Below are 24,627 nucleotides of genomic sequence, written 5' to 3'. Positions count from 1 at the left end.
TGAGCTAAATCGGGTACATGTACATTGAGCAATTTTCGACGCATATAAAATCCTAATCCCATGGTAGCTATCTTTATCACTTCACTTTCAAGAAGTGAAACATAGCATCAACTTCTGGCATTCTTAAATCGAATCATAAAATCTTGGATTGACTCTCCATCATCACGTTTTAAAGCAACTAAATCTGTAATTGTCACATTCAACTCACCTCTATAAAATTGAGAATGAAAAGCACTTTCTAACTGTATCCAAGTTACAATCGAATTAGGTCTTAAATTTGAAAACCAAATAAAAGCATTCTTTGTCAACGAAGAAGGAAAGAATTTCATTTTCAAATTCTCATCATTTGTCAAGTTGCCTAATTTGATCATATATCGAGCAACATGCTCAGTGGTTGATTCACCCACTTCTCCTACAAATTTTATTATTATCTTAGGATTCATAACACCCCTAAGCATTTCTGCCATCTGCACTACAACAAAGAAAGCGGAAAAAAATATGGTTGATTCATAAATCCCACATTGATTTCGACCATATTAAGAATATCTTCAACTATTCTTGTCACTTAATAACGTTCACCTCGTTGATTAACACGCATCGTGGCTAACACTTCATCTGCATTTTGACCACGCCGAACTACATAATTCACATCTTCACCAAGATTTATATTATCATCTCTATTCCTAAGAGTATTCCCCAAATCTTCTGGATCCACTTCTCCATTTCGACGATCACCTTCATCATAATCAACTATTCGAGCAATTCGTTCCGCTTGTCTAGCCAGATGCTCGAATTTTGTTTCATGAGCAGCTATCATGGGGTTTAAGATAGTGGTCATCTATTGAGTCAATAAGTTGACCAAATCATGATGACTCTCATCGACATATTGTCGAACTGCTACTATCGAACCCAAACTATTCAATGTTGACCCTATCTGACAATCGTGGGAGAATTCAGGATGGTGTATTGGTGATTGATTATTAACCGCTCCCTATGCATTTTCAAATCTAATTGGAAGCACATAGCCACTCATGGGTGGAGTGTAACTAGGAGGAAGACCAAAAGGAGGCCACCCAGCGGTTATAGGAAGTTGTGTTTATGTTTGAGAAGTTCATGGGCGTTGATTGCGCCCATTATTCCCCAAAGGCAGATTAATAACTGTCACATTTTTCCCAGACCCAACTCCTGGGTTTTGGTTGCTACTTTCTATATGTGACGCCAATTCTACAGTAGTTTGAGCAACTACTACAGGAATATGATCATTCGTAGATAATCCAACATTAGCATTAAAAATTTTGTGTGCCATACATACAATTTTTTCACTTCTAAGTTGCATAAACTAAATCATTACCAAATTTCTGACACACTTTTCAAAACTGTCCCACCAGGCGTATCATTTTGTTATGCAAATTTTTAGTAAAATTTGGGTTGGTTTGATATCTAGTGATCTGGGAGCAAAATTTACTCATCTTTATGAGTACCAATTTTGAGTTTTGCACCAAAAATTCTATTTCTTGATCGAAAAGATAAAGAAAAACTCAAAATGTAAAAGAATATAAATGACTTAAAACTAAAATTTATGAAAAAGAAGTAAATGACTTCAAATTAAAGAAAAGCAATAAAATACCTTCAACAAGGTTGAAGGACTTTGAATTCAAATACAATGCAGAAATGTTAAAGGAAGAACAAGAAAAATTTTGCAAAAGAAAGTAAATTTGCAGGAAAGGAAAGATTACAAAGAATCTAAAAGGAATTTAAAAGAGACATGGAAGGAATCCTACAGAAAAGAAAACTCTGAACAAGATCAAAAAGTCTTTTGAGAAGTAAAATTGCAAGAGTCTTTTTCTGAAAACGAATTCCAACTTTTACTCCTTCCAACTCTGTCTATTTATAGTCCTTTTCAACAACTTCAATTCCATCACGTGCTCCAGCCATATGCGAGAAAACTTAAGTGTAATTGTTCCTGCCATATAAATGATGGAGTAACCATCTTCAACTGCTTTTAACATTTAAAACTTTTCACTTGCTTCGATCATGGAATCGCTGCTTCGATCAGGAAGACATGTCCTCGACAAACATTTTCTATCTGTCCACCTTACTTGTTGATAACCTCTCTTCGATGAACTCAAAAAAAATCTGCTCGATAATATTCAAACAATATTCTTGATATGCTCATCATTAATTTGAATTATTTTTTTACCATTAGGAGGACAAAACAATCCGTGGCAAGGAGGACAAAATAGTCTCTGATGGCTTTCTTCTTCCTCTTCTTATCCGCTGCCATTACCGTCTCTTCATCTCAGAAATCATTCAGACCAAAAGCATTGGTCATCCTAGTGACTACTGCAACAAAAACTATGTCTCCTCCACCTATTTCCCGTCCCTGTGGCTTCACCTAGTGCTCCCTCACCGGCTTCACCTCATGCGGCACCTGCAACGCCCCTCCTTGCCTAGGATGCAGCAACAACACTTGTGACCTCATACCAGACATCACCATCACCCACACCACCACCGGTGGTGAGCATGCTAAAGACGCCGTGTCCATACAATCCACTAACGGCTTCAACCCAAGCCAAAATGTCACCATTTCACGCTTCCTCTTCTCCTGTGCTCCCACTTTCTTCCTCAAATTGGATTGTCCTTCGTTCCTCTCTTCCCACTGCAACCACCCTCTGTTTTAGATTTCTCTTTTATAGTCGTTGACAGAGACAACACCGTGTGCGAAGACGACGACATCACTGTGTTCTTTTGGTCTGAATTATTTCTGAGTTGAAGAGACGGTAATAGCAGCGAAGAAGAGGAGGAAGAAAAAAGCTACCAGAGACTATTTTATCCCCCGTTAGTGAGTCACGCCAAAAAATATATTGAAAACTATTATGTTCAACGGAAAAAAAGTTAAGAATTTATTTGTATATTTATTTTTCTTAGAGACTAAAATATCCACTTTTAAAATATTTGAGAGACCGATTTCAGTAAATACACAAATAAAATTAAGTTTCCACTGTTAAGTTATTATTGGATTCAACCATGTTTGGATTCAATCATATTATAGCACATTTTAGCACGGTGTTAGCGATTATTATTAATCAATGATAAGACTAATAAGTGAATTAGTTTCATATAGAACGTACTATTTACACTTGTAACCTCCAAGGAAGGAAAAAGAATGACGAGACACAAACGTCAACTATAAAAAAGGATTAGTGAACTCTGAAGTGATTTCTATAATGGCATCTTTTGCGCCAGCCTCTTCCTAGTTTCCATTATGGCAAGGTATCTCCTTTCTGATAAATCTTTAATTGCATCTTGGTATTGCTGTTCAACCTTTGCTAACTCTATTCTTAACTCATCCTGAGGTTCAGACACGGAAGAAACAACGGGGGGATGAGTGGAGGAGGAGTTCATCATACCATCACTTTCCATGTCATGTGATACCTCAGTTTCATAATCAAACGAGGATTGACTACCTCCGATTGTCCTAGTAAGACCCAAGTCTGCAAATTCTGAGTTAGCAGACACCAATGAAGCCAATGAAACCATGGACAAATTCTTGCCGGCTAAGTTAGACGTTGCAGAAGTATACGACATCTCGGAACGCAAATCATCTGCCATTGTTCCTTCTTGAAGACCAATGCTTGCTTGAGACCATGCCTTGTGAAAAGTTGTATTCTCATTGTTTCCTCTTTGTGCTGACCTTGAAATCAATGTTGTACCTGCATTTTTATTTGCAGTTTGGCTACCACCTTCCGAACTATTTTTGAACATTGAAAACCCAGAGCTGTTCTGTTGGCTCGAGTGTGGCCATCTAACATTTGGAGAAGCCAGATGATCAACCGGTACACAAGGTTTCCAATCAGGAACCAAAGTCATCAATAACAAGTCAATTATCTCAGCTATGAATTTAACATTCTGCTGAGCAAGATCAAGTTGCTCAACCATTTCCGTTGAAACTGAGATGGCTGTGTCACTGCTGAGGTAAAATATGAAATGGATATTCCTTGCCCGCCCTGCATGCAAGAGTACATAATTTTCTACCATTAAACTATGGAAACAGTTGTTAGGAGTAGAATAAGCTACTAGTTATACTAACCACTCTGATCAGCTATTCGGAGAACTAAAGACACTGAATTCTCATCATTTTCTTCGCCTCTCAGAAAGAAAATATCACTTCCCTTCTGCCTTCGTATCTCAACACATGGAGAAGGTGTTCCATCATCACCATTATTATTATAAAATACAGCAGTCACTGGTAGCTCATTGGTACCACCAGGATCCATGGGAATGGATCCTATGCGTGCACTAGCAGGACCTTCTGACATCAGGCAACGATTTTCAAAGGCTCCAAATTTGGGAAGAACAATATCTGGTAATGGAAGAGGACGATTTGTTACTGAACCATTGGCTTGGAGAAAAGGATCCATGAGAAGCTCCTTAGCTGACAATCTTTGAGATGCAGGGACAAGGCATTTCTCAATAAATGATTTTACATCTGGATCTTTGACTTTAGAAAGACCAAAGGGCTTTACACCCTGCAGTATTAATGTGTATATGTATCCATTACATGACAAAAAATTTCCTAAACTACTCTAAAGAAGAAGAAAATAAATATATAATCAATAATTGTACTGACAGTTGAAACTTTCTTGAATATCTGAGCTGAGTTTCTACATTCACTGTAGGGATACTCAGAAGTCACCAACTCAAGCATGCACATCCCGAAAGAATATATGTCAACTAGCTCATTGTAACTTTCATCATACAGTTCAGGTGCCATAAACTCCGGAGTTCCTACCAGGGTTAACTAAGTGTAAATACAAACTGAATCTGAATCAGAAAAAAAAAAAAAAAGATTCCCCTGGTACTTTTAAAGCTATGAGATGGTAGAACTTACTGAGCACTTTTCTTACTGCTTCAACAATACAAAGGATGAAAATAAATTAACAGGAAACAAAAATTGCAGATTAACACAAACATACCAATTACGCTCTTAGCATTACCCTCTTTCAAGAGAGTTGCTAATCCCAGATCTCCAATTTTCACTTCTCCTTGGTGACCGTTTATAAATATATTATCACATTTCAGGTCCCTATGTATAATTGGAGGGCTGTGATTATGGAGGTAGCTTAAACCCATTAAAATTTGTCTTGCCCATCCCTTAATAGCCTTAATGTTGATCTTCTTGTGTCTCTTACAATACCTAAATTAAACATCAAATCCACTAACACAAAGGTTGATTTCACAATAAAAGGTAAAACCATATTATATACATCAACAGAGGATAAGGAACTTACTGTCTGAGGCTCCCCGAGGTGAAAAGCTCTGTAATCATGTTAACTGTCCTGTGTTTGTCGTCAATCCAAGAATTGTAGAACCTTACTATGTTATTGTGTTTCAATGACCTCAAGAGATGCACCTCCGAGTACAGCCTCTCTAAGTCATCTGGTGACTGTAGTACTTCATCAATCCGAACCTGGCTCCAAGCAACTTCGAGTCCATTGACTTCATCAAATGCCCTGTAACTGATGGACCGCAAATTAAGGAAAACAAAACTTCTCATACGATAAAACTCATCTGAATCCTAGCTACAAGATGCATCACATTGTTATCCTAACTTCTAAATTGGCTTGGAATTCAAAATGCATTTATATTTTGAATAAGAAAAACATTAAATATAGAAGTAAAATAATCAAATAAAACCAGAATGGAGAAGAAAGGATACACAGTCTTGAAAGCTCCTTTGCCGATCATTTCTTTATACTGTTGTAAACACCGAAAACAGCATTAGCTCAATGCATGAGAGGCCACGTTTTGTCCAATAGAAAAAAAGAAATGATAATGAAGAATGCAGAGAATTGCATTACCTTAATGTAGCGACCGGTAGGATCAATTTCAAGCACATCGGGATCAAGAGGCTCTGGATGCCCTGCACCTTCGTCTGAGCTTGATGTTCCCACCATAATCTACACCTACACCCTCCTACAAATTTATAATCCCTACCCTACATAAACATCAAAAGAACAATTTCCAATATATCAATTTTTAACAAATTGTAGCACACACGTAGAAAGTTAGGGGAATGGCTCTAAAATCTACACAGAGAAAAGCAAAAAGCAAGCATATAGATGGAGATTGGGTTAGCTGAGGAAATGCAATGCAATACAATGCAATGGTCGAGATCATAAAATAAAAAAATATATAAAAAAAGGAATGGAAACAGAAAACAGCGTACCGTAATGCAGGACCTTCTGAGCTTAATTTCTCAGGAGGAATTTCGTAGAGTTTAGAGAGAGAAAGGGGCATCAGATAGAGAGAGAAAATGGAACCCTAATCAGATAAGGGAGAGAAGGAGAAAGAAAAAAAGGAAAGGAAAATTGGGGAAGGGAAGGGAGTGTCGTGTGGTTTGGTGAGGTGTCGTACCCGATGAATCGCTTCTTACCAACACAGACGTCTCTCTCTCCCGCTCACTCTAAAAACGGATATAACTTCCCTAACGCACTCCCTCTATTTAATATTTATACTTTACCCCTCCAACCATTATAATTATTTGAACCAAATATTAATAGATATTAAAATAGAGTTTAATTTTTATGTATTGATAATGTTTTTAAATGCAAAAGTGTATTGTCAAAAAATTAAAATTAATTAATTTTTAAATTAATTAATTTTTAAATTTATTAAAAAGTTATCTAAAAATATCAATTTAATTAAATAATTATCTAAAATTTTTTACATTATTAAAATATCAAAATAAAACTCATCAAAATATACTAAAAAGATATATCTATCTTTTAATATAAATTAGCTCTGCATAGAAAAACAAAAACAAAACTTGAAACTAATTTTTTTTAGTTATCTCTTTTTAAAACTTTCCTTCTTTTTAATCTTTACTTATTATTAGTTCCTAAAAAGATCGAAACAAGTTTTATCCATAAATTAATTTAATATATAAATTTAATTTTCATACCTTATCAGTGTAAATAAATTTTTATATATATTTAATGATGTATGCCACATTACTTAAAATAACTAATTTTAAAAATTAATATTCAAAAAATTATCCAAATAGATAAATTTAATTAGATGTCTATGTAAAATTTTTTACATTGTTACTAAATTAAAATTAAACTCTATATTATATATCAAATGATGTATCGCATGAAAAATGTAATAATTTCATACTCACTACTTAAATAAAAATTTCTTAGGTACTTTAAAGCAATTCAACTTATTTTTCTTATACCATTTATAAGAAAAAAAAATTTAATCGAAAAACAATGTAAATTGTTGCATCTATGAAAATTACTTTAATCAAAATCCTATTGAAAAGTATATTAATTTTAGCTGTTAGTTTTTTTTAAAAGTTATATGTTCATACTTCTAAATAATTATTATTTATTTTCAGACAAATAATAAATTTAAATTTTAAACCAAATTTTTCAACTGTGGAGAGCGAAATTAGAGTGTATAGAGATTCTAAAATTCATATCAAACCAAGAAAAAAGTAGAAGAGTTAGTTATGCAATAGGACAATAGAATTATAGTCGAAGTTAGTTAGAGTTAGTTATTAGGCTTTGTTGAGTTGATTAGGAGTTGTATAAGATGTTTTGTATTCTATAGTTCAATTCTATAAGCTTAAATTTTCTATATTCTCTTTCTTTCTTTTCGTTCTCTCTTAAGTCTTCTGGTTCATTGAACAAAGGTTTTGATTTTCTTGCAATCAAAGCATGCTTTTTTCAAAATTCTATTATGATATCTAGAGCTTGGGTGTTGATTGATCCATGGCATCTCTTTCTACTGATTTTACAACCTCAACAAATATGGAAATTAATAATTCAAATATCAGTATCGACAGTATATTGTCAATACAAATTCTTGCACAAAGGCCTTTCAATCTGAATCAAGATAAACTGGGAAAAAATAATCATAAGAGTTGGGAACAATAAGCACTTGCTACCATTAGAGGACAAAGATTGCAAGATCATCTGCACAAAGAAAAGATACCAAAGTAGTTTGACAATCACAAAAATTAAAGAGCTGGTATCAAATCTGATAAAGAAACTCAATGAATTCAAGATGATCAGAATCTTATTTCATGGTTATTAGCTTCAATTGATTCGAATATCAAGCCAAAAATGGTAAGATGTATATATAGCTATCAAATTTGGGAGAGAATTGAAAGCTACTTTGTAGAATCCACAGAATTCAGGATTAAACAGTTGAAAGCTCAACTCAAGATTATCAAGAAACAAGGTCTTATAGCTTTTGACTACATCTTAATGATTAAGACCACTATAGATACTTTAGCTGTATTGGGGAAGCCTCTTAAACCTAAAAAATAGATTTAAGCTATTCTGGATGGATTGTCAGAAGAGTATCAATTGCTATTTACCACCATTAATGCAAAGTTAGAAATGTATACCTTATGTGAGGTAGAAAAAAATTCTTTTAACATATGATGACATGTTAAAAAAATATCAAAAATCTAAAATTGTTATGGTCTAAGCAAATCTGATGAATCACACCACATATCCCACTATACCCAACTTCAACAGGGTACTGGTGGTAGAAGAGGAAGAAGTGGAGGACGAATGCCTAGAGGAGGCAAAACCTTCTACACATTTCTAAGACCACAGTGTCAGGTATGTGGACATATAGGTCATATAGCTTGGCGTTATTTTCACAAGTTCAATCAAGAAGTGCCTCCACCTACTCAATCTCAGATTCAATCAAGAACCAACAATTTTTCACAAACATCAATGGCTCCTCAATCAAATTCAATTTCGATACCTCCTCCTCTTCCTCCGACAAATTCATTTCATAATCCTTCAGCATATCTGGCACCTCCATCAACTATATCTGATCCATCCTGGTACCCAGATTCAGGTGCCTCACATCATGTGACACCTGATCAAAATAACATGTTGACTACAGTAGAATACCATGAGCCAAATCAGGTTCAGATTGGTAATGGTACAGGTATTTCTCTTCAACATATAAGAAATGCTTTACTCTCTTCTATACACACTCTAAAAGATTATTTTCTTTGCAAAAATTAATTCATAGTCCTGATAATTACTAAGAACTTAATCAGTGTATCAAAGTTTGCTGAAGATAATAAGGTTCACTTTCAGTTTCATGCATCATACTGTGTTATTAAATATGAATTTACTCATAAAGTTCTTCTGCAGGGTTAGAGAAATGGTAGATTATACAAATTCATTAACATTATTGTTCCATAAGCTAATCCTAGAAATCTGTCTCCATCTTTACATTCTATACATTACTTTTTCTTTGATTTTTGGCATCAGAGATTAGAAAATTCTGCTTATAATACTATAAAACTGATCTTATCACAATGTAATATCAAACTTCAAGAATCCAATACAAATTCAGACTTATCTCTCAAATTGTGTGAAAATTGTGATAAAACAAAAATACATAAAATTTCCTTTTGTGTCTCTATTACTGAATTTATTGCTCCCTTACAAACTTGTATACTCGAATATTTAGGGACCAGCTCCCATCATCTCTCATTTAGGATATAGATATTATGTGACATTCATAGATATCTTTACTAGATATACTTGTACTTTTTTACTTACTATTAAATCACAAGTCTATAAGGCTTTCAAATAATACAAAGCATATATTGAGAACTTAACAAATTGCAAGATAAAAGAACTAAAAACTGATAACGAAACTAAATATACCTCTCACCAATTCTCTGAATACTTGATAGAGGAAGGCATTCATCATGGATTCTCATGCTCTAATACACCAAAACAAAATGAATTGGTTGAAAAAAAGTATAGACACTTAATTGAGATGAGTCTTGCTATGCTTTCCACAGCCAAAATGCCATTGATTTATTGTGATGAGGCCGTGATGATTGCTACCTTTCTAATTAATCAATTACCATAAAAAAATATTGTCAAATAAATCTCACAAAAACCATATTATACTATGTTAAGAGTTTTTGGCAGTGCTTGTTACCCTTGGCTTAGACTTTACAATAAACACAACTAAAAAGTAGGTCACATATTAGATATTCCCCAAATTATAAGGGTTATAAATGTTTATCACCTAATGATAAAGTTTATATGTCGAGACATATAAAATTTGATGAGTCTGATTTTTCCTATCATAAATTATTTATTGCATCATCTCATTAAATTATTGACAAGTTTGATCCTATGAATTATGATTATGCTCCTCTTTTCTCTAATACATCTTTTTCTTCAACCACATTACCACTTAGTTTAGCTCAGACTGTTTTTTCACAGGCAAAAAATCAAATAGATCACTCTTCAAGGGTTTCACATACCTCTCTTACTCCAAATATTCAGAGAGAAATTTCTCTCAATGTAATAAGACCACAGCATAATCCATCTCTGTAGTCTATTGATATTACCATTTCTCATTTTGATATATCACCTAATACTAGCATACTTTCACCTATTAATACTCATCCTATGTTAACTAGGTCTAAAACACAAGGTGACAAGGGAAAAGCTTTATCTGCTTCTGTTGTTATCACTAACAGTAAAGAACAGGTTCAAAAGTCAGCCACGGATGCTTTACAATTTTCTCATTGGAGATAAGCAATAATTGAAGAGTATAAAGCCTTGATGAGGAATAATACATGGACAGTGGTTTCTATGCCTCAAGAGGCTAAAGTTATAGGTTGCAAGTTGGTATTTACTATTAAGAGACAACTTGATTGCACTATAAGAAAATATAAGACCAGACTTGTAGTTCAAGGCTTCTATCAAGAGAAAGGATTTGACTTTGAACAAGTCTTTAGTCCTGTAATCAGGCCAACTACAATTAGATTAGTCTTAAGCATTGTTGTTTCAAAGAATTAGATAGTGAGGCAGTTTGATTTTAATAATGCATTTTTCAATGGGGAATTGCATCAAATCATACATATGAAACAACTAGTAGATTTTGAACAACAGTCCTCAAACTATGTTTACAGATTGAATAAGTCCTTATATGGACTAAAACAGGCACTTAGAGAGTGGTTTATGAAATTAAGTACTACTTTAAACAATTTTAAGTTTAAAAGCACAAAATATGACACTTTTTTATTTGTTAAACAAAGCTCTACTTCTATTATGTATATACTTTATTATGTAGATGATATAATTATAATTGGTTGCTTACCAACTGATGTAGAGACCATGACACAATAATTGGATCATGTATTCTCTCTGAAAGATTTAAGAGAATTGAATTATTTATTAGGTGTCAAAGTACAGAAAATAGACAATGGCAGTTTACATTTATCATAAACTAAATACATTAATGATCTTTTGTCTAAAGCTGGCATGGTAGGGGATAGTCCGATGCCAACACCAATGGTCTTTTCCCTTTATTTGCTTTTCTCTGGGTCTGCAAAATTTAAAGACCCGAAGCTATATAGAATTGTGGTTGGTTCATTTCAATATTTAACTACAACTAGACCTGATTTATCTTATGCTGTGAGTAAAATTAGTCAGTTTATGCATTATCCTTTGGTTGCTCATTGGAAGGCAGCTATACATGTACTTCAATATCTTTAAGGTACAAAAAAACATGGACTATTGATTAAAAAATATAGTAACTACAGGCTTTATAGGTTCAATGATTCAGATTAGGTTGTAGATCTTGAAGATAGAAGGTCAGTATCTAGTTTTTGTGTATTTTTTGGCACTAATCTTGTGTCTTGGTCTTGTAGAAAGCAAGCCACTATTAGTAGGTCTTTCACTAAAACAGAGTTCAGAAGTCTAGCATCGTGTGAAGCAGAATTGGTGTGGCTGCAAAATTTGCTTGAAGAATTGCAAGTCCCTTTGAAGACAGCACCAACAATTTATTGTGACAACATGAGTATTGTGCTTCTTATAGCAAATCCAGTGCTTCATGATCGCACAAAACACTTTCAGTTGGATGTTCAGGTTACTAGAGACAAAATGAGGTCAAATTCCTTTCAATAGTGCATATTCCTGGTGTTCCGAGAGCTACCTAAAACTGGATTGTGTTTGGATCTAGACGTAAGGTCCAGACCCCTTTTGAGGCAACGTCCGACTTGTATTGTTGCCGAGGTGCCATCGTCTGAGTTCCTTATAAGGTGGTGGAGGGTGGTACCTGCAAGAGACTCTGATGGTTAAGTTAGCAAGGGCTTTAAGCAGGTTTTTAGTAGATTGAGTCTGGAATATACTTGGAGATGTCAGTTTTTTTATAGTAGAATAGATAACTACCTTTTAGAGTAGTTCGACCTTTATTGGTGGATAACTGTTCTATTTTTCTAGGGAGGTTGTTGAGATCTCCCTTCTAAATAAGTGGAAGTTATCTTAGGAGGTAGTTACTTATTCAGATAAGTAGGGCTAAACTATCTTCGTTGCGTCCGACTACTATGAGGTCACGTAGGAGTAGTGGAGGCCACCTTTATAGGGTAGGCTTTTATTCTTTTTGGGTCTGGCGTTATTTTGAGCCAGGGTTTGAACAGTTCCCCTACTTAACCCCGAGCTTTTATGAGGTTGGACTCGAGCATTTTGTGGCTTAGGATGTTGACACGTCACATCGGGTAAACTGCATTTCTAGGACAGATCACGTACTCGACGTTCTTTAAAATTCGAAATGTTATATCTTTTCGCAACATCACACACATTCCTTCTTTGATTACCTTGGTAACCGTGCACACTATTAATGAGGGGTGCGAAATGAAACTTTTCCCCAGTGTAATGACACTTTGCTCCCAACATCTTATAAATACTCAATTTTCTTCTTCTTTCTTCTTTTTCGTTTCTTTGAATCACTTTCCCTCACTATTTCTTTGCAACATTTGTTTTTCTTCCAAGAATTCTTTATCTTGAATTTTTGTTTAGGTGTTTTAATTTATTCATTTGAGACTTTGGAGCGTACATGCCTTTGCTGTTGAAGTACTCTTTTTTCGTTTCGCATTTCTTCTTTCCAGGTTGGTTTTATCTTCTTCTTGCTCTGTTTCTTGCGTTCTGCTTTCTTTGTTTTGCTTTACCACTTTGATTACAATTTTGATTCTGGAAATTTAATTGATTTCTTTTGTTGTTGCTATGATTCTAAATGTGGGATTTTATTCTATATTGCCCCCAAATGGTGCAATTTTCTTATGGAAGATGGTGTTATCTCCACATTTTGGAGATATAATATAACTGTTGTATGTTGGAAGGCTTTCCTGATGTTCTTGGTTGACGTTAACCCGGCCTTTTTGAAATTTTAAATGCTTGTGTTTGTTTATTCTTTGCATTTGGAAGGTTGAAGACGATTTTTGAAGATAACCCGATCTCCTAATCATTTGTCTTGATTCTTGTTGTTGTCCAATTTGTGATGATGAATTTTTGTTTTGTTCTATTATTAGTATAGCTTTTATGTCTCGATCAGTAATTCACAACATGTCGTCTAAAGTCGTGTCTGACCTGACTTGGGTAGATATATCTGTTCTTATTCTTGTCCCTGCTATTGATAATGAGTATGCTGAAACCTTTTGTAAACATCATAGGTTATGTTTGAATCGGGAGAATGACAGGAGTTATGGATTATTGTTGCCGACCCTGTGGAGAGGGTCTGTTTTTCCTAATTGTTAGGTCAGAACATCACTTCATCTCTGTGTATGATTGCTTTTTTTTTTATCAAGTTAAAGGTTAGACTTCCCTTTTTCGACTTTAAAATTGAGGTCCTTAAGGGCTTAATGTTGCCCCTACCCGTTACATCTCAATTCTTGGGGTTTCTTAAAAATATACCAACTTCTTTATCAGGAACTGGATGTCTGACCTTCTCTTAAGGTATTCTTTAATCTTTTTGTCCTTACCAAGCCTTTCAATTTCAAAAAACAAATATGGGTCTCCTTCCGAAATGTCCAGCGGAGAAAAGTCTTTGTTATCTTTGACGATTCTTTCCACGATTTTAAAAGCTATTTTTTTAAGATCCGTTATGTTGAGGGTGCCCGACCTTTCTTTCTTAGTGAGGAGGATAAGCCTGTTTTCTCTTTATATTCGGAGGAATATCCTGTAATAGTTAAGTATAATATGGAAGACTTAGATAAGATCGAGGAGAGTGTAGTCGGTCTATTCCACGAATGTTGAGGCCAAGTTCCTTATTTGGATATCAAGAAGTTTTTAGGGAATCCCAGCCAACTTTAATTCGAACAAGGTAGTCTTCTTCTCATTTTTTTAAATGTAGTTTTGTTGATTTTATTTTTTATGGCTAACATGATCTGACTTTGATGTCGTACAAATAAAATGGCTCCTAAGTCAGCTGCAATGAAAACACTTCGGACAGCAAGAAAAAATGTTATTGTTCGAAACATATAACTGAAAGAAGCCGGTGAAACTGCCGATCTCCCCTAACCCTCTAAGTCGGAGTCGAATGCCTCAACCTCTTTAAATATTACGTCCAATCCAGCTCTCCAGCCAACCACTCCTCCTTCTAGTAAGGCCAAACAAACAGCTTGTCCTCCGCCTTCCAATCCCGAGCCGAACCCTAAAAAACATAAGATTTTGGACTCGAGGGGTATATATGAGCAGTGCTTTGATGCCATTGTTTGGAGTGAGAAACACATCATTTCCCATAGTTTTATTAGTATGGATGACGTCGTCATAAAGTCCCGTCTCCAACTTATGGCTCGAGGTGGAGTCTGGACGGCTGGGATTTACGCAACTTTGTTAAGGGAGCTGGATAAAACTCCCCTCAGTGCTACTCAGAGCTCTTTGGCTAATTTATAGGTTGAAATGGCATCTTTAAGGGAGTCAAAGAAGGAGTCGGAAGGAGAAAAGGAGGCTTTGATTTTCGACTTTGGTAAAGCTTGGGCTAGAGCAAAGCAGGCAGAGGCCTCTTTAGCTATGGCAGAGGGGTTAAAGAAGAAGGTGGAGGAAGGTTATACCAGGGTCTTTAGAAAGAAGCTTGATTTGGTTGATGAGGTCACTAAATCCCAAGACAAATACGTGAAGCTTGAGGAAACCATAACCAAAGGTATGGACGAGATGGTCCACGTTGTCGCTCCCAAGGCGGACCTCTCCCTCATTAGCCCTGACAATATTGTGGTGGATAGAAGATTGTTCATGCCCCAGATAATGAGGAGAAAACTTTTATGCCTGATCCGAAGACCTCGAGGGCACAACTCGGGCAGGCTTCTCGAGTTCCCGCTCCTCAAGTGGATGGTGAACCCCTTCCTTCTGCAACCCTCACATCTTCTGATGTGCCAGTGTCTGATTCTATTCCGACCTCCTCTAGTTAGCCTGAGGATGCTGCAACTGGAGAACAACTCCTCCCTCTATGATTTCTAGTTTTGAATGGTCCGACCTGTGGGTCTTTATGAACAATTTTAATTTTGGTAATAATTGTAGTTTGAACAACTTTAGTTTTTTTTAAAAAAAAAAACCTTCTTCCACTATTCTAATAGTGGCTTTTTGGCATGAATGATTGTGTTGTTTGAACGTCTTTCTTTAGTCAGTACAGCTATTAATTGAATAAAAATTTTCATTGTTTCGACAACTTTCAATGCTGCTTTTTGCTAAGTTAGAAAAGACGTCGGTGAAGTAGATCTGTCATTTTTGGACCTTTCATATATAAGTATTATTTTTCCTTAAATGTTTGAGTTCCGACTTAAAGTAATCAGACTTTATCAAGTTACTCTTACATTTCATTTTCGGTCCGACTTGTTTAAGGTCTGGCCACGAACTATTTATATAACTTTTTTACACTAATTTGTATCTCATCACTTCATCTTGCCGACCATTCAGGTCGAGCAATGATTTTTGTATTTTTTCAAGTTTAAATTAATGCATTTGAATGGAAAATTTGGTAGAAAATGAATCATTATTGATAAAGGAAAAAGATTTACATAAGTCGGCTTGCTACTAAGGATTTTCTCTTTACCCTTAGCCCTTGCTATGGTGCCTCGTTAAAACCCCCTTCAGGAAAAAACCATGAAGTTGAAAAAAAGAGTACACCAGGGAGTAAGGTATGCTTTCTAACTATAGTACCTTTTTAAGTTACATGCGTTCCACGACCTTGGGAGTTCATTCCCTTTTAAGTAGAACACTTTATAGTAACATTTTCCTAAGACTTCGACAACCTTGTAAGGTCCTTTCTAGTTTATAGCCAGCTTTCCTTTGCTCGACTTCTGAACTCCGATGTCATTTCGAATCAGAATGAGGTCGTTAACGGTGAAGCTTCTCTTGATTACTTTCTGGTTGTACCTTAAGGCCATCCTTTGTTTCAATACCTCTTCTTTTATCTGAGCTTGTTCTCGAACTTCTAGGAGGAGGTTGGATTCTTCTTTTTGTGCTAGGACATTGATCACTTCATCATAAAATCTAACTCTTGGAGATTCCTCAGCAATCTCTATTGGAATCATGGCCTCTATGCCATAAGCAAGTCAGAAAGGGGATTTCCTAGTTATTGAATGGGGAGTTGTCCGATATGCCCACAAGACTTGAAAAAGCTCGTCTGCCCATGCTCCCTTTGCTTCCTGTAGTCGGTGTTTTAACCTGGCCAATACAACTTTGTTTGTGCTTTTGGCTTGTCCATTGGCTTGAGAGTGTTCTACCGATATGAACTAATGTTTAATCTTTAGGTTGGCAACCAGGGTTCTAAAGGTTGAGTCGGTGAATTGAGTTTAATTGTCCATTGTGATGGAGTGTGAAACTCCAAACTGGGTGACAATGTTCTTGTAGAGGAACTTCCGACTTCTTTGAGCTGTGATGGTTGTCAAAGGTTCTACCTCGATCCACTTAGTAAAATAATCAACACCCACTATGAGGTATTTTACTTGTCCAGGGGATTGTGAAAATGGACCGAGGAGATCTAATCCCCATCTTGCAAATGGCTAAGGTGAAGTGACACTAATGAGTTCTTCTGGAGGCATGACATGAAAGTTGGCATGTTTTTGGCAAGGTGGACACTTTTTAACGAAGTCAGCCGCTTCTTTTTGCAAGGTCGGCCAAAAGAAGTCGGCTTGGATCACTTTCTTGGCTGGTGATCGTGCTCCTAAGTGGTTTTCACATATGCCATTATGAACTTCTTCTAAGACCTCCTTAGTCTTGGAGGTCGGGATACACTTCAATAGGGGTGTGGATACCCCTCTTTTGTAGAGAACATTATGGACCAATGTATAGTTTTGTGCTTCCCTTATGAGCTTTCTTGCTCCCATTTCATCTTTGGGAATGATATCGAATTTAAGATATTCGACTATGGGAGTCATCTATCCTAGGCTTTGGTTGGATATTGTCATTGTATTCGACTTGTCGTCTTCCTTTAGCACCCATGGTGCGTGGAGAGTTTCTTGGATCAGGCTTATTGTTGTCCCCTGGCTTGGTGCTGGCTAATTTAGAGAGGGAATTAGCTCGGGCATTGGATTCTCGAGCTATATGCAGGACCTCTCTTTCCAAGAAGTGGGCTAATTATTCTCGTTCTTCATCTAGGTACCTTTTCATGTTGGGATCTTTAGCTTGATAAATCCTGTTGACTTGGGAGGTTATCACTTGAGAATCACTAAACACGATTAACCTTTCTGTCCCGACTTCTTTAGCCAGCTCAAGCCAGCGAGTAAGGTTTCATATTCTGTTTGATTGTTAGAAGAAGGAAACTCGAACTTTAATGATAGTTCAATTTGATTTCCTTGTTCATTTTCCAGAATAACCCATACTCTACTTCTAGATTTATTAGATGATCCATCTATATACAAATTCCAAGTTGACGGATTTTTCGAGGCTTTAGTGTATTTTGCTACGAAGTCGGCCAAATATTGGGATTTGATTGTTGTCCGAGTTTCATACCTTAAATCAAATTCGGACAGCTCCACATCCCATTATAGCATCCTTCCCGCAATGTTCGTCTTCTGTAAAATATGCTTTATGGGGTGATTAGTTCGGACCTTTATAGTGTGAGTTTGAAAATAAGGTCAAAACCTTTTGGATGTGATGATAAGGGCATATGCAAACTTCTCTATCTTTTGATAGTTTAGTTCTGCCCTCTTGTAGGGCTTTGCTTACAAAGTAAATGGGTTGTTGTCCGTGTTCATCTTCGCGGACCAAAGGTAAAGCTATAGCCCGACTTGCTACTGCTATGTAGAGGATAAGCTCCTCCCGTAGGAGAGGTCAGGTAAGGATTGGGGGTTGGCTTAGGAATGTTTTAAAGTATTGGAAGACCTGTTCACATTCTTGAGTCCATTAAAATTGTTTCCTTTTTTTTGTACTGAGAACAAGGATAGGGACTTCAGAGCTGATCCCACGAGGAACCTGGACAATGTTGCCAACCTTCCCATTTAGTTGTTGGACTTTCTTGAGGTAAGTCGGGCTTTTCATCTCTAATATGGTTGTACACTTATCTGGGTTGGCCTCAATACCTCTTTAAGTGAGCATGAAATCTAAGAACTTTCTGACCTCCACTATAAAGGTGCATTTTGAAGGATTCAGTCTCATCCCATGCTTCCTTATTATGGAGAACACCTCAGACAAGTTGGTCATAAGTGCAAGGTCGTCTCTAGTTTTGACAAGCATATCATCTACATATACCTCCATTAGTTTTCCAAGGTGTGATGAAAATACCTTATTCATCAGCCGTTGGTATGTGGCTCCAACATTCTTTAACCTAAAAGACATTACTACATAACAATAGTTAGCCTTTGAAGTAATGAAAAAAAGTCTTTTCTTGATCTGACTTGTACATCGAGATTTGGTTGTATCCCGAGTATGCATCCATAAAGGACAGATATCTATACCATGAAGCTGAGTCAACCAGGGTATCAATACTGGAGAGAGGGTGTGGATCCTTGGGGCAAGCTTTATTAAGGTTGATGTAATCCACACACATCCTCAATTTTCCGTTTTTCTTTTTACAAGGACCACATTAGCCAGCCACAAGGGATACTTTACCTCATTTATAAACTCAGTTTCTAATAAGGTTTACACATGTTCTTCCACGATCTGTGTTCTTTCAGGATCGAGTTTTCGTCATTTTTGCTGAACGGGCTGGAAACTTGGATAAACGGTGAGCTCATGAGACATGAGATTGGCATCTATACCAGGCATATCGGAGGCTTTTCAGGAGAATAGGTCAGAATTCCATCATAAAGACCAACGAGCTGTGCCTTTAGACTTTCTTCCAGATTGGCCCTTATGCTCATTGTCTTTTCTGCCTGGCCTTCGATTTGCACCTTTTCTATCTTTCCTTCATGTTAGGGCCGTAGCTCTTCCCGAACTCGGATACTGCCAAGCCCAATAGTATTGACTTCTTTACCATTTGTACTACTTCTTAAGTTGAGACTTTATTGTAACACTTTCTTGCTAACTTCTGGTCTCTTTTTACAGTGGCAATTTCCTTTGCAGTTAGGAACTTCATACATAGTTAGGTGTAGAGACAATAGCAGCTAGTCGATTTAGGGTGGTCTGACCTATTAAGGCATTATAAGTGGATATAACGTCGACCATGATGGAACCAAAAGGTTTGATCAGCGTGTTCCCCAACCTAAAAAGATTGTCTGGGTATGCCTTAAAGTCTTTTTCTTCTAGTCTGGGCTTCTCAAAAGTGGATTTAAATAGTATGTCGGCCGAACTCCCTTGGTCCACCAAAGTTCTATGGATATTTGCATTAGCAAGGGTCATTGTAATTACCAAAGGGTTGTCGTGACCAGATGTCACCCCTTGTGCATCCTCTTTGGTGAATGAGACTGTGGACAGATCGGGAGCTCCGCTGCTTGATATACCTCCTTAAGATATCTTTTATATAAGGTCTTAGTAACTCCTCCTCCTCCTACAAATCTTCCATTTATCTTGTATATGTGCTTATCAGGAGTTTTGTGGGGGGGGGGGGGGTCAATCTCGCCGACTTCCATCCTCATCTCCTCTCTTCCTCTTTCCCAGGTCATCCAACCTTTCAGTGAGGTATCTTTCTAGCCGACCTTCTCTGGCCAACTTTACTATAACGTTTTTCATATCATAATAGTCATTGGTAGAAGGCCCGTATAGTGTGTGATACTCGCAATATTTTGTCTAACTTCCAGCCTTTTTGTGCTTAATGGGACGAGAAAGTAGAAGTTTTTCAGTATGACAAATCTCTCTATACATTGAAGAGAAACTCGAAGTGGGGTGTAGTTGAGGTATCTTCGAGGTTTCTTCGGGTTGTACTCTTCCTTTTTCTTTGTCTCATTCTCTTTGTCCCAAGCTTGGTAAGGAGGGTTTGGCTTTGGGACTGGAGCTCTAAGTTGGGAGTTCTCTTTCATGTTGATATCCTTCTCTACCCACTCTTGAACATCATACAAGAAGGTCAGGTGTCGCTTGGATATAGATTAGAAAAACGACCCTTCTCTAAGGCTGTTAACCAACCCTATTATTACTGCTTCCGGAGGTAAGTTTTGTATTTCCAAGCAAGTTTTGTTGAATCTTTCCATATAATCTCAGAGTATTTTTCCGACTTCTTGTTTGACCCCTAAGAGACTTGAAGCATGTTTGAATTTGTTCTTCTGAATTAAAAATTGGGTAAGAAAGTTCCTTGCCATGTCATCAAATCAAGTCACCGACCTGGGTGGTAAGTTATCGAACCACTTCATCTCTGCCTTGGTCAGTGTTGTCGGAAGGCCTTGCAGCGAGTTGCATTGGATGCATCAGCTAGGTACATCCGACTTTTAAAAATTGCTAAGGCGATGTCTCAGGTCGGTCATACTGTCAGAGAAATCCGTGTCGGGACTTTTAAAGTTCCTGAGAACCCTAGCTCGCATGATTTCTTCAATTAACAGATCCTTCCCTCTGATAGGAATTTCCTCCTAATTGCTCCGACTTCGAAGGTCGGCCTATAATATCTCTCTCTGTGTTTCATAATTCTCTGTGTTTCTCATCTGTCGCGGTGCCCGTGTACGAGTCCTAGTATTTCTGTGGGATGAGGAGGCTTTTCGTCCTCCAGTGAATGTACCTCCGACTATAGTCATTGGGTGTAAGGATTTCGCGATGTTCCTTCCTTATTTGGATTACTTGTCCCTTCTAGTCACGGGGGTACAATAAGGGCTCGTTCGTCGTTGTGAGTTTCAGGCTCAGACTCAGACGCGGTGCATCCGTCTTCAAATTGTTTGTCCGTCATGGTGGGATGTAGACTTCTAGGTCCCCGAAAACGGCACCAATGTTCTGGGGGTTACCTGAAATTGGGTTACTTTTGGGTCTAGACGTGAGGTTCAGACTCCTTTTGAGGTAGCATCCGACTTGTATTGGTGCTGAGGTGCCGCCGTCCAAGTTTCTCATGAGAAATAGGGGTGGTACTTATAAGAGACTCCAATGTTTAAGTTAGCAAGGACTTTAAGCAGCTTTTTAGTAGATTTGGTCCTGAATAAATCTGAGAGTGTCAATTTATTTACAATAGAATAGATAACCACCTTTTAAAGTAGTTCCACCTTTATTAGTGGATAATTGTTCCCTTTTTCTAGGGAAGTTGTTGAGATCTCCCTTCTAGATAAGAGGGAGATATCTTAGGAAGTAGTTACTTATTCGAATAAGTAGGGCTGAGCTATCTTCGTTGCGCCCGACCTCTATGAGGTCGGATAGGAGTAGTAAAAGCCACCTTTATGGGATGGACTGTTATTCTTTTTGGGCCTGGCTTCATTTTAGGCCAGGATATGAACACCTGGTGTGGATCATGTTGCTAATGTCCTCACAAAACCCCTTGCTGCTACTGCGTTTGAAAGGCTGAAAGCCAAACTTCGAGTGTGTCCAAGACCCACTTTGAGTTTGAAAGGGGGTTATAGAGGCTATAAAGTCCATATCAAAAAAAGAAGAGAGTGAAAGAGTTATTATGCAACAAGGCAATAGAATTGTGGTCCAATTTAGTTAGAGTTGGTTATCAGGATTTGTTGAGTTTGTTAGGAGCTGTATTATAAATAGATAATCTAGGGTTAGTTGTATAAGAAGTTTCGTATTCTATAGTTCAATTTTACAAGTTTGAATTCTCTATACTCTCTTTCTTTTTTCTGGTTTACTCTTAAGCCTTTTGCTTCATTGAGTACAATGAAATTATTTTCCAAAAAATTAAAAAAATTTTGAAATTCACCTTTTTTTTTGGGTGGAGACAAGTTTGTCGCACCCTAAGAATACACAAGAGTACACAAAAATAAATTGTATTTAAAAATAACTTGAAATTTTTTATACTTCACATTAATTTTTTAGAAATACGTATTCTTAAAAATCTATAAAAAAAAATCAAATAAAATCATATGTTCAAATTATTATTTGTTCAATTATATATGATACATGCATACAAACATATGATACATGCATACAAACAGCAATAATATAGTATGAATGATGCTTTCTAATGCCTAGAAAAACTTGAAAATTCAGTTGAGAAAATGGCAAACTTTATAAATTTTATAAAATTCACTGAAGAAGATATGATGAACTTGTTCCACCAAAAAAAATTAAATCTTAAAAATAAAATTTTAATCATTTTTTAAAAAATATATTTTTTTATTTTATAATATAAGAAAAACCCGTTTCAATATGAAAAAAGAACGGACTCACGCTATGCATGCAAGATGAAGTTGGCTGACTTTACTTTAGGACAATTTAAGGACAATTTAAGCCTAAGTTGAAGTTGGCTGACTTTACTTCAGGACAATTTAGGCTAAGCCTAATTATTGGTGAAAGGGACATGTAAATTAGGGGTGTTTAAATTCAAAGCGATCTAAATTAAATTATTCATCTAATTTAAATTAAACCAAAAATTGATTAAAACCGCACTAATTCAGATTTGATTGAATTTTATTTTATTTTTTGCAAACCACTGGATCGGATCGGATCGAATTTTGGATCTATTTTTTTATAATCGATCTAATCCAATCCAAACCGCACAATGTGCTATAATATTATTATTTTATCATTATAGTTACAATTATACTTAATTTTTTATACATTTTTATATTATTCATGTATTATTATTATTTAATAAATATTTTATATTCAAAATGTTATTTATTTATTTATTTTAACAAATCTATCATTTTATTTCTATTATTATATTATCGTTAGCTTTTTAATATATTGTTGAGACTTGTTATGTCATTGCTGATTATTTAAATTTTGATATTGAGATTTGTTATATGTATTTAATTTTTTTTTAATTTATAAAACTACAAATCCAATCCATTCCAAACCGCTTAAAATTGGATCCGTCGGATCAGATTTTTTTAAAAAAAACATCCAATCCAAACTGTACCACAAGTAAATTTAGTGATCGAATGGAATGAGTTTTTGACTCAAAACCGATCCAAACTGCACCACAAATATTCTTAATGTTAATAACATCATTCATACCTAGTGGCTAGTGCACACTAAAATCATTTACGAGTATAAAATAGAAATAAAAATATATATTAAAAATAAATTAAATATATATTTACACATAAATAATTAATTTTAGTGTTTAAATAAATTTTTTTTTATAATTTGCCCAAAGATTGCTTTCTGTAATCCATCAAAGCAATGAACATTAATTAACCATAATCCTTATAAGTTCTTATATAAAATCAAACCAAGAACAACAACGAAGAACAAGTTTTACAAAACTTCTCTCTTGGTCACTGCTGCTTTGAGACTTTATCCAATGCGTCAAAAACAAATTGCTGAGTTACATCCTCCACAATCACCGTCTTGTCTCTTGATTTAGAACCAGTTCCTATAGAAACCTGCCTTCGTTTTACACCTAAAACCTGTAATCAGCACAGCACCAAAATGTTCCATTTTCCAACACTAAAGAATCCTAAATTACTATGCAATGTGAAAATTTCAATTCAAGCACAGAGCCTTACAGAGCTAATGTAATTGAGAAGAGCGGCGTTTGCTTCTCCATCCCTGGCAGGCGCGTCGATTTGAACTCCTACCGCTTCATCGCTGATATCTAAAACCCTATTTCTTGTTACCAAACGGCGGTGGAAATAGAAACTATAAAATTGAACCTATGAAACTGAGTTTGAGTTGAAGAGAAGACCTGTTACGGATGCGGATTTGGATCCGGGTTTGGCGTGGATCGTTACGGCGACGGAAGAAGGAGACATGATCCTTATACAAGACGGAAATTTGTCTGATGTTTGTGGCAGAGGCTGCGCCCTGGGTTCGGCCTTCGCTTTCCCCTTCTTCGCCGGCGCCATGCTTTCAGGTTCTTTTCTTCCCGGTGACCGGTGAGGGAGAAAGTGTCGATATCGCTGGCGATTCGATTAACGAAGATGGGTCCAAGAGGTAATAGGGGTGTTTTTGGGGGAAACTGGGTGTTGGGTGAGATTTTATTTCGGGTTTGGTCGTTTGGGATCCGGCTCGTTGGTTACTTTAACTTTAGCCTGCGTTTGTTTCAGATAATAACGCAAGATTGAAAACAAAAATATAAAAATTAATTTTTTTATATTTTATTTGATAATAAATTAAAATAAATTATAAAAATTTAATTTATTTTTATTTTAAAAAAATAAAAAAATATAATAACAAAAAAATATAATTATGAATATTTGATAGAAATAATAAATAAAAAATAAGTTATATTTTTTATTAATGTACTTATAAACAAATGCAGGATTAAAGTTTAGAGAGAAAGTAACTTGATTTGCACCATTAAATTATGGGAAATAGATTTGTCAACATG

The 24,627-nt window shown here is 36.0% G+C and overlaps 2 protein-coding genes across 3 annotated transcripts; both read right to left on the bottom strand.

The window, feature by feature from the left end:
* Positions 1–3,069: 3,069 nt before the first annotated feature.
* Positions 3,070–6,457, bottom strand: LOC130956009 (probable serine/threonine-protein kinase WNK7). Of its 2 annotated transcripts, none has more exons than XM_057883028.1 (8): positions 6,230–6,457; positions 5,862–5,998; positions 5,720–5,757; positions 5,292–5,519; positions 4,977–5,197; positions 4,631–4,788; positions 4,091–4,529; positions 3,070–4,007 (listed from the first exon to the last, which is right to left on the bottom strand). In XM_057883028.1, exons 2-8 carry the CDS (start codon positions 5,955–5,957, stop codon positions 3,223–3,225), a joined length of 1,965 nt encoding a protein of 654 aa, XP_057739011.1. In that variant the 5' UTR covers positions 5,958–5,998; positions 6,230–6,457; the 3' UTR covers positions 3,070–3,222. The 2 variants fall into 2 exon arrangements, with proteins under 2 accessions (XP_057739011.1, XP_057739012.1); XM_057883029.1 differs by having other exon boundaries at positions 5,862–5,976; positions 6,230–6,433.
* A 16,948-nt stretch (positions 6,458–23,405) lies between these two features.
* LOC130956212 (uncharacterized) lies at positions 23,406–24,316 on the bottom strand. Its single transcript, XM_057883263.1, has 3 exons — positions 23,983–24,316; positions 23,804–23,892; positions 23,406–23,704 (listed from the first exon to the last, which is right to left on the bottom strand). The coding sequence occupies exons 1-3, from the start codon at positions 24,140–24,142 to the stop codon at positions 23,573–23,575; spliced, it is 381 nt and encodes a 126-aa protein (XP_057739246.1). The 5' UTR covers positions 24,143–24,316; the 3' UTR covers positions 23,406–23,572.
* Positions 24,317–24,627: the final 311 nt, after the last annotated feature.

Source organism: Arachis stenosperma, chromosome 10 (genome assembly GCF_014773155.1).
Source record: "Arachis stenosperma cultivar V10309 chromosome 10, arast.V10309.gnm1.PFL2, whole genome shotgun sequence".
Classification (NCBI taxonomy): Eukaryota; Viridiplantae; Streptophyta; class Magnoliopsida; order Fabales; family Fabaceae; genus Arachis; species Arachis stenosperma.
This window is presented reverse-complemented; position numbering and strand designations above follow the sequence as displayed.

Coding starts and splice junctions, on each gene's coding strand:
- LOC130956009 (XM_057883028.1), bottom strand. CDS start 5,957: ATGGTGGGAACATCAAGCTCAGACGAAGGTGCAGGGCATCCAGAGCCT. Junction 5,758..5,861: donor CTACCGGTCGCTACATTAAG/GTAATGCAATTC, acceptor TGTTTACAACAG/TATAAAGAAATGATCGGCAA. Junction 4,789..4,976: donor TAATGCTAAGAGCGTAATTG/GTATGTTTGTGT, acceptor TAACCCTGGTAG/GAACTCCGGAGTTTATGGCA.
- LOC130956212 (XM_057883263.1), bottom strand. CDS start 24,142: ATGGCGCCGGCGAAGAAGGGGAAAGCGAAGGCCGAACCCAGGGCGCAG. Junction 23,893..23,982: donor CAAATCCGCATCCGTAACAG/GTCTTCTCTTCA, acceptor ATAGGGTTTTAG/ATATCAGCGATGAAGCGGTA. Junction 23,705..23,803: donor TTCTCAATTACATTAGCTCT/GTAAGGCTCTGT, acceptor TGCTGATTACAG/GTTTTAGGTGTAAAACGAAG.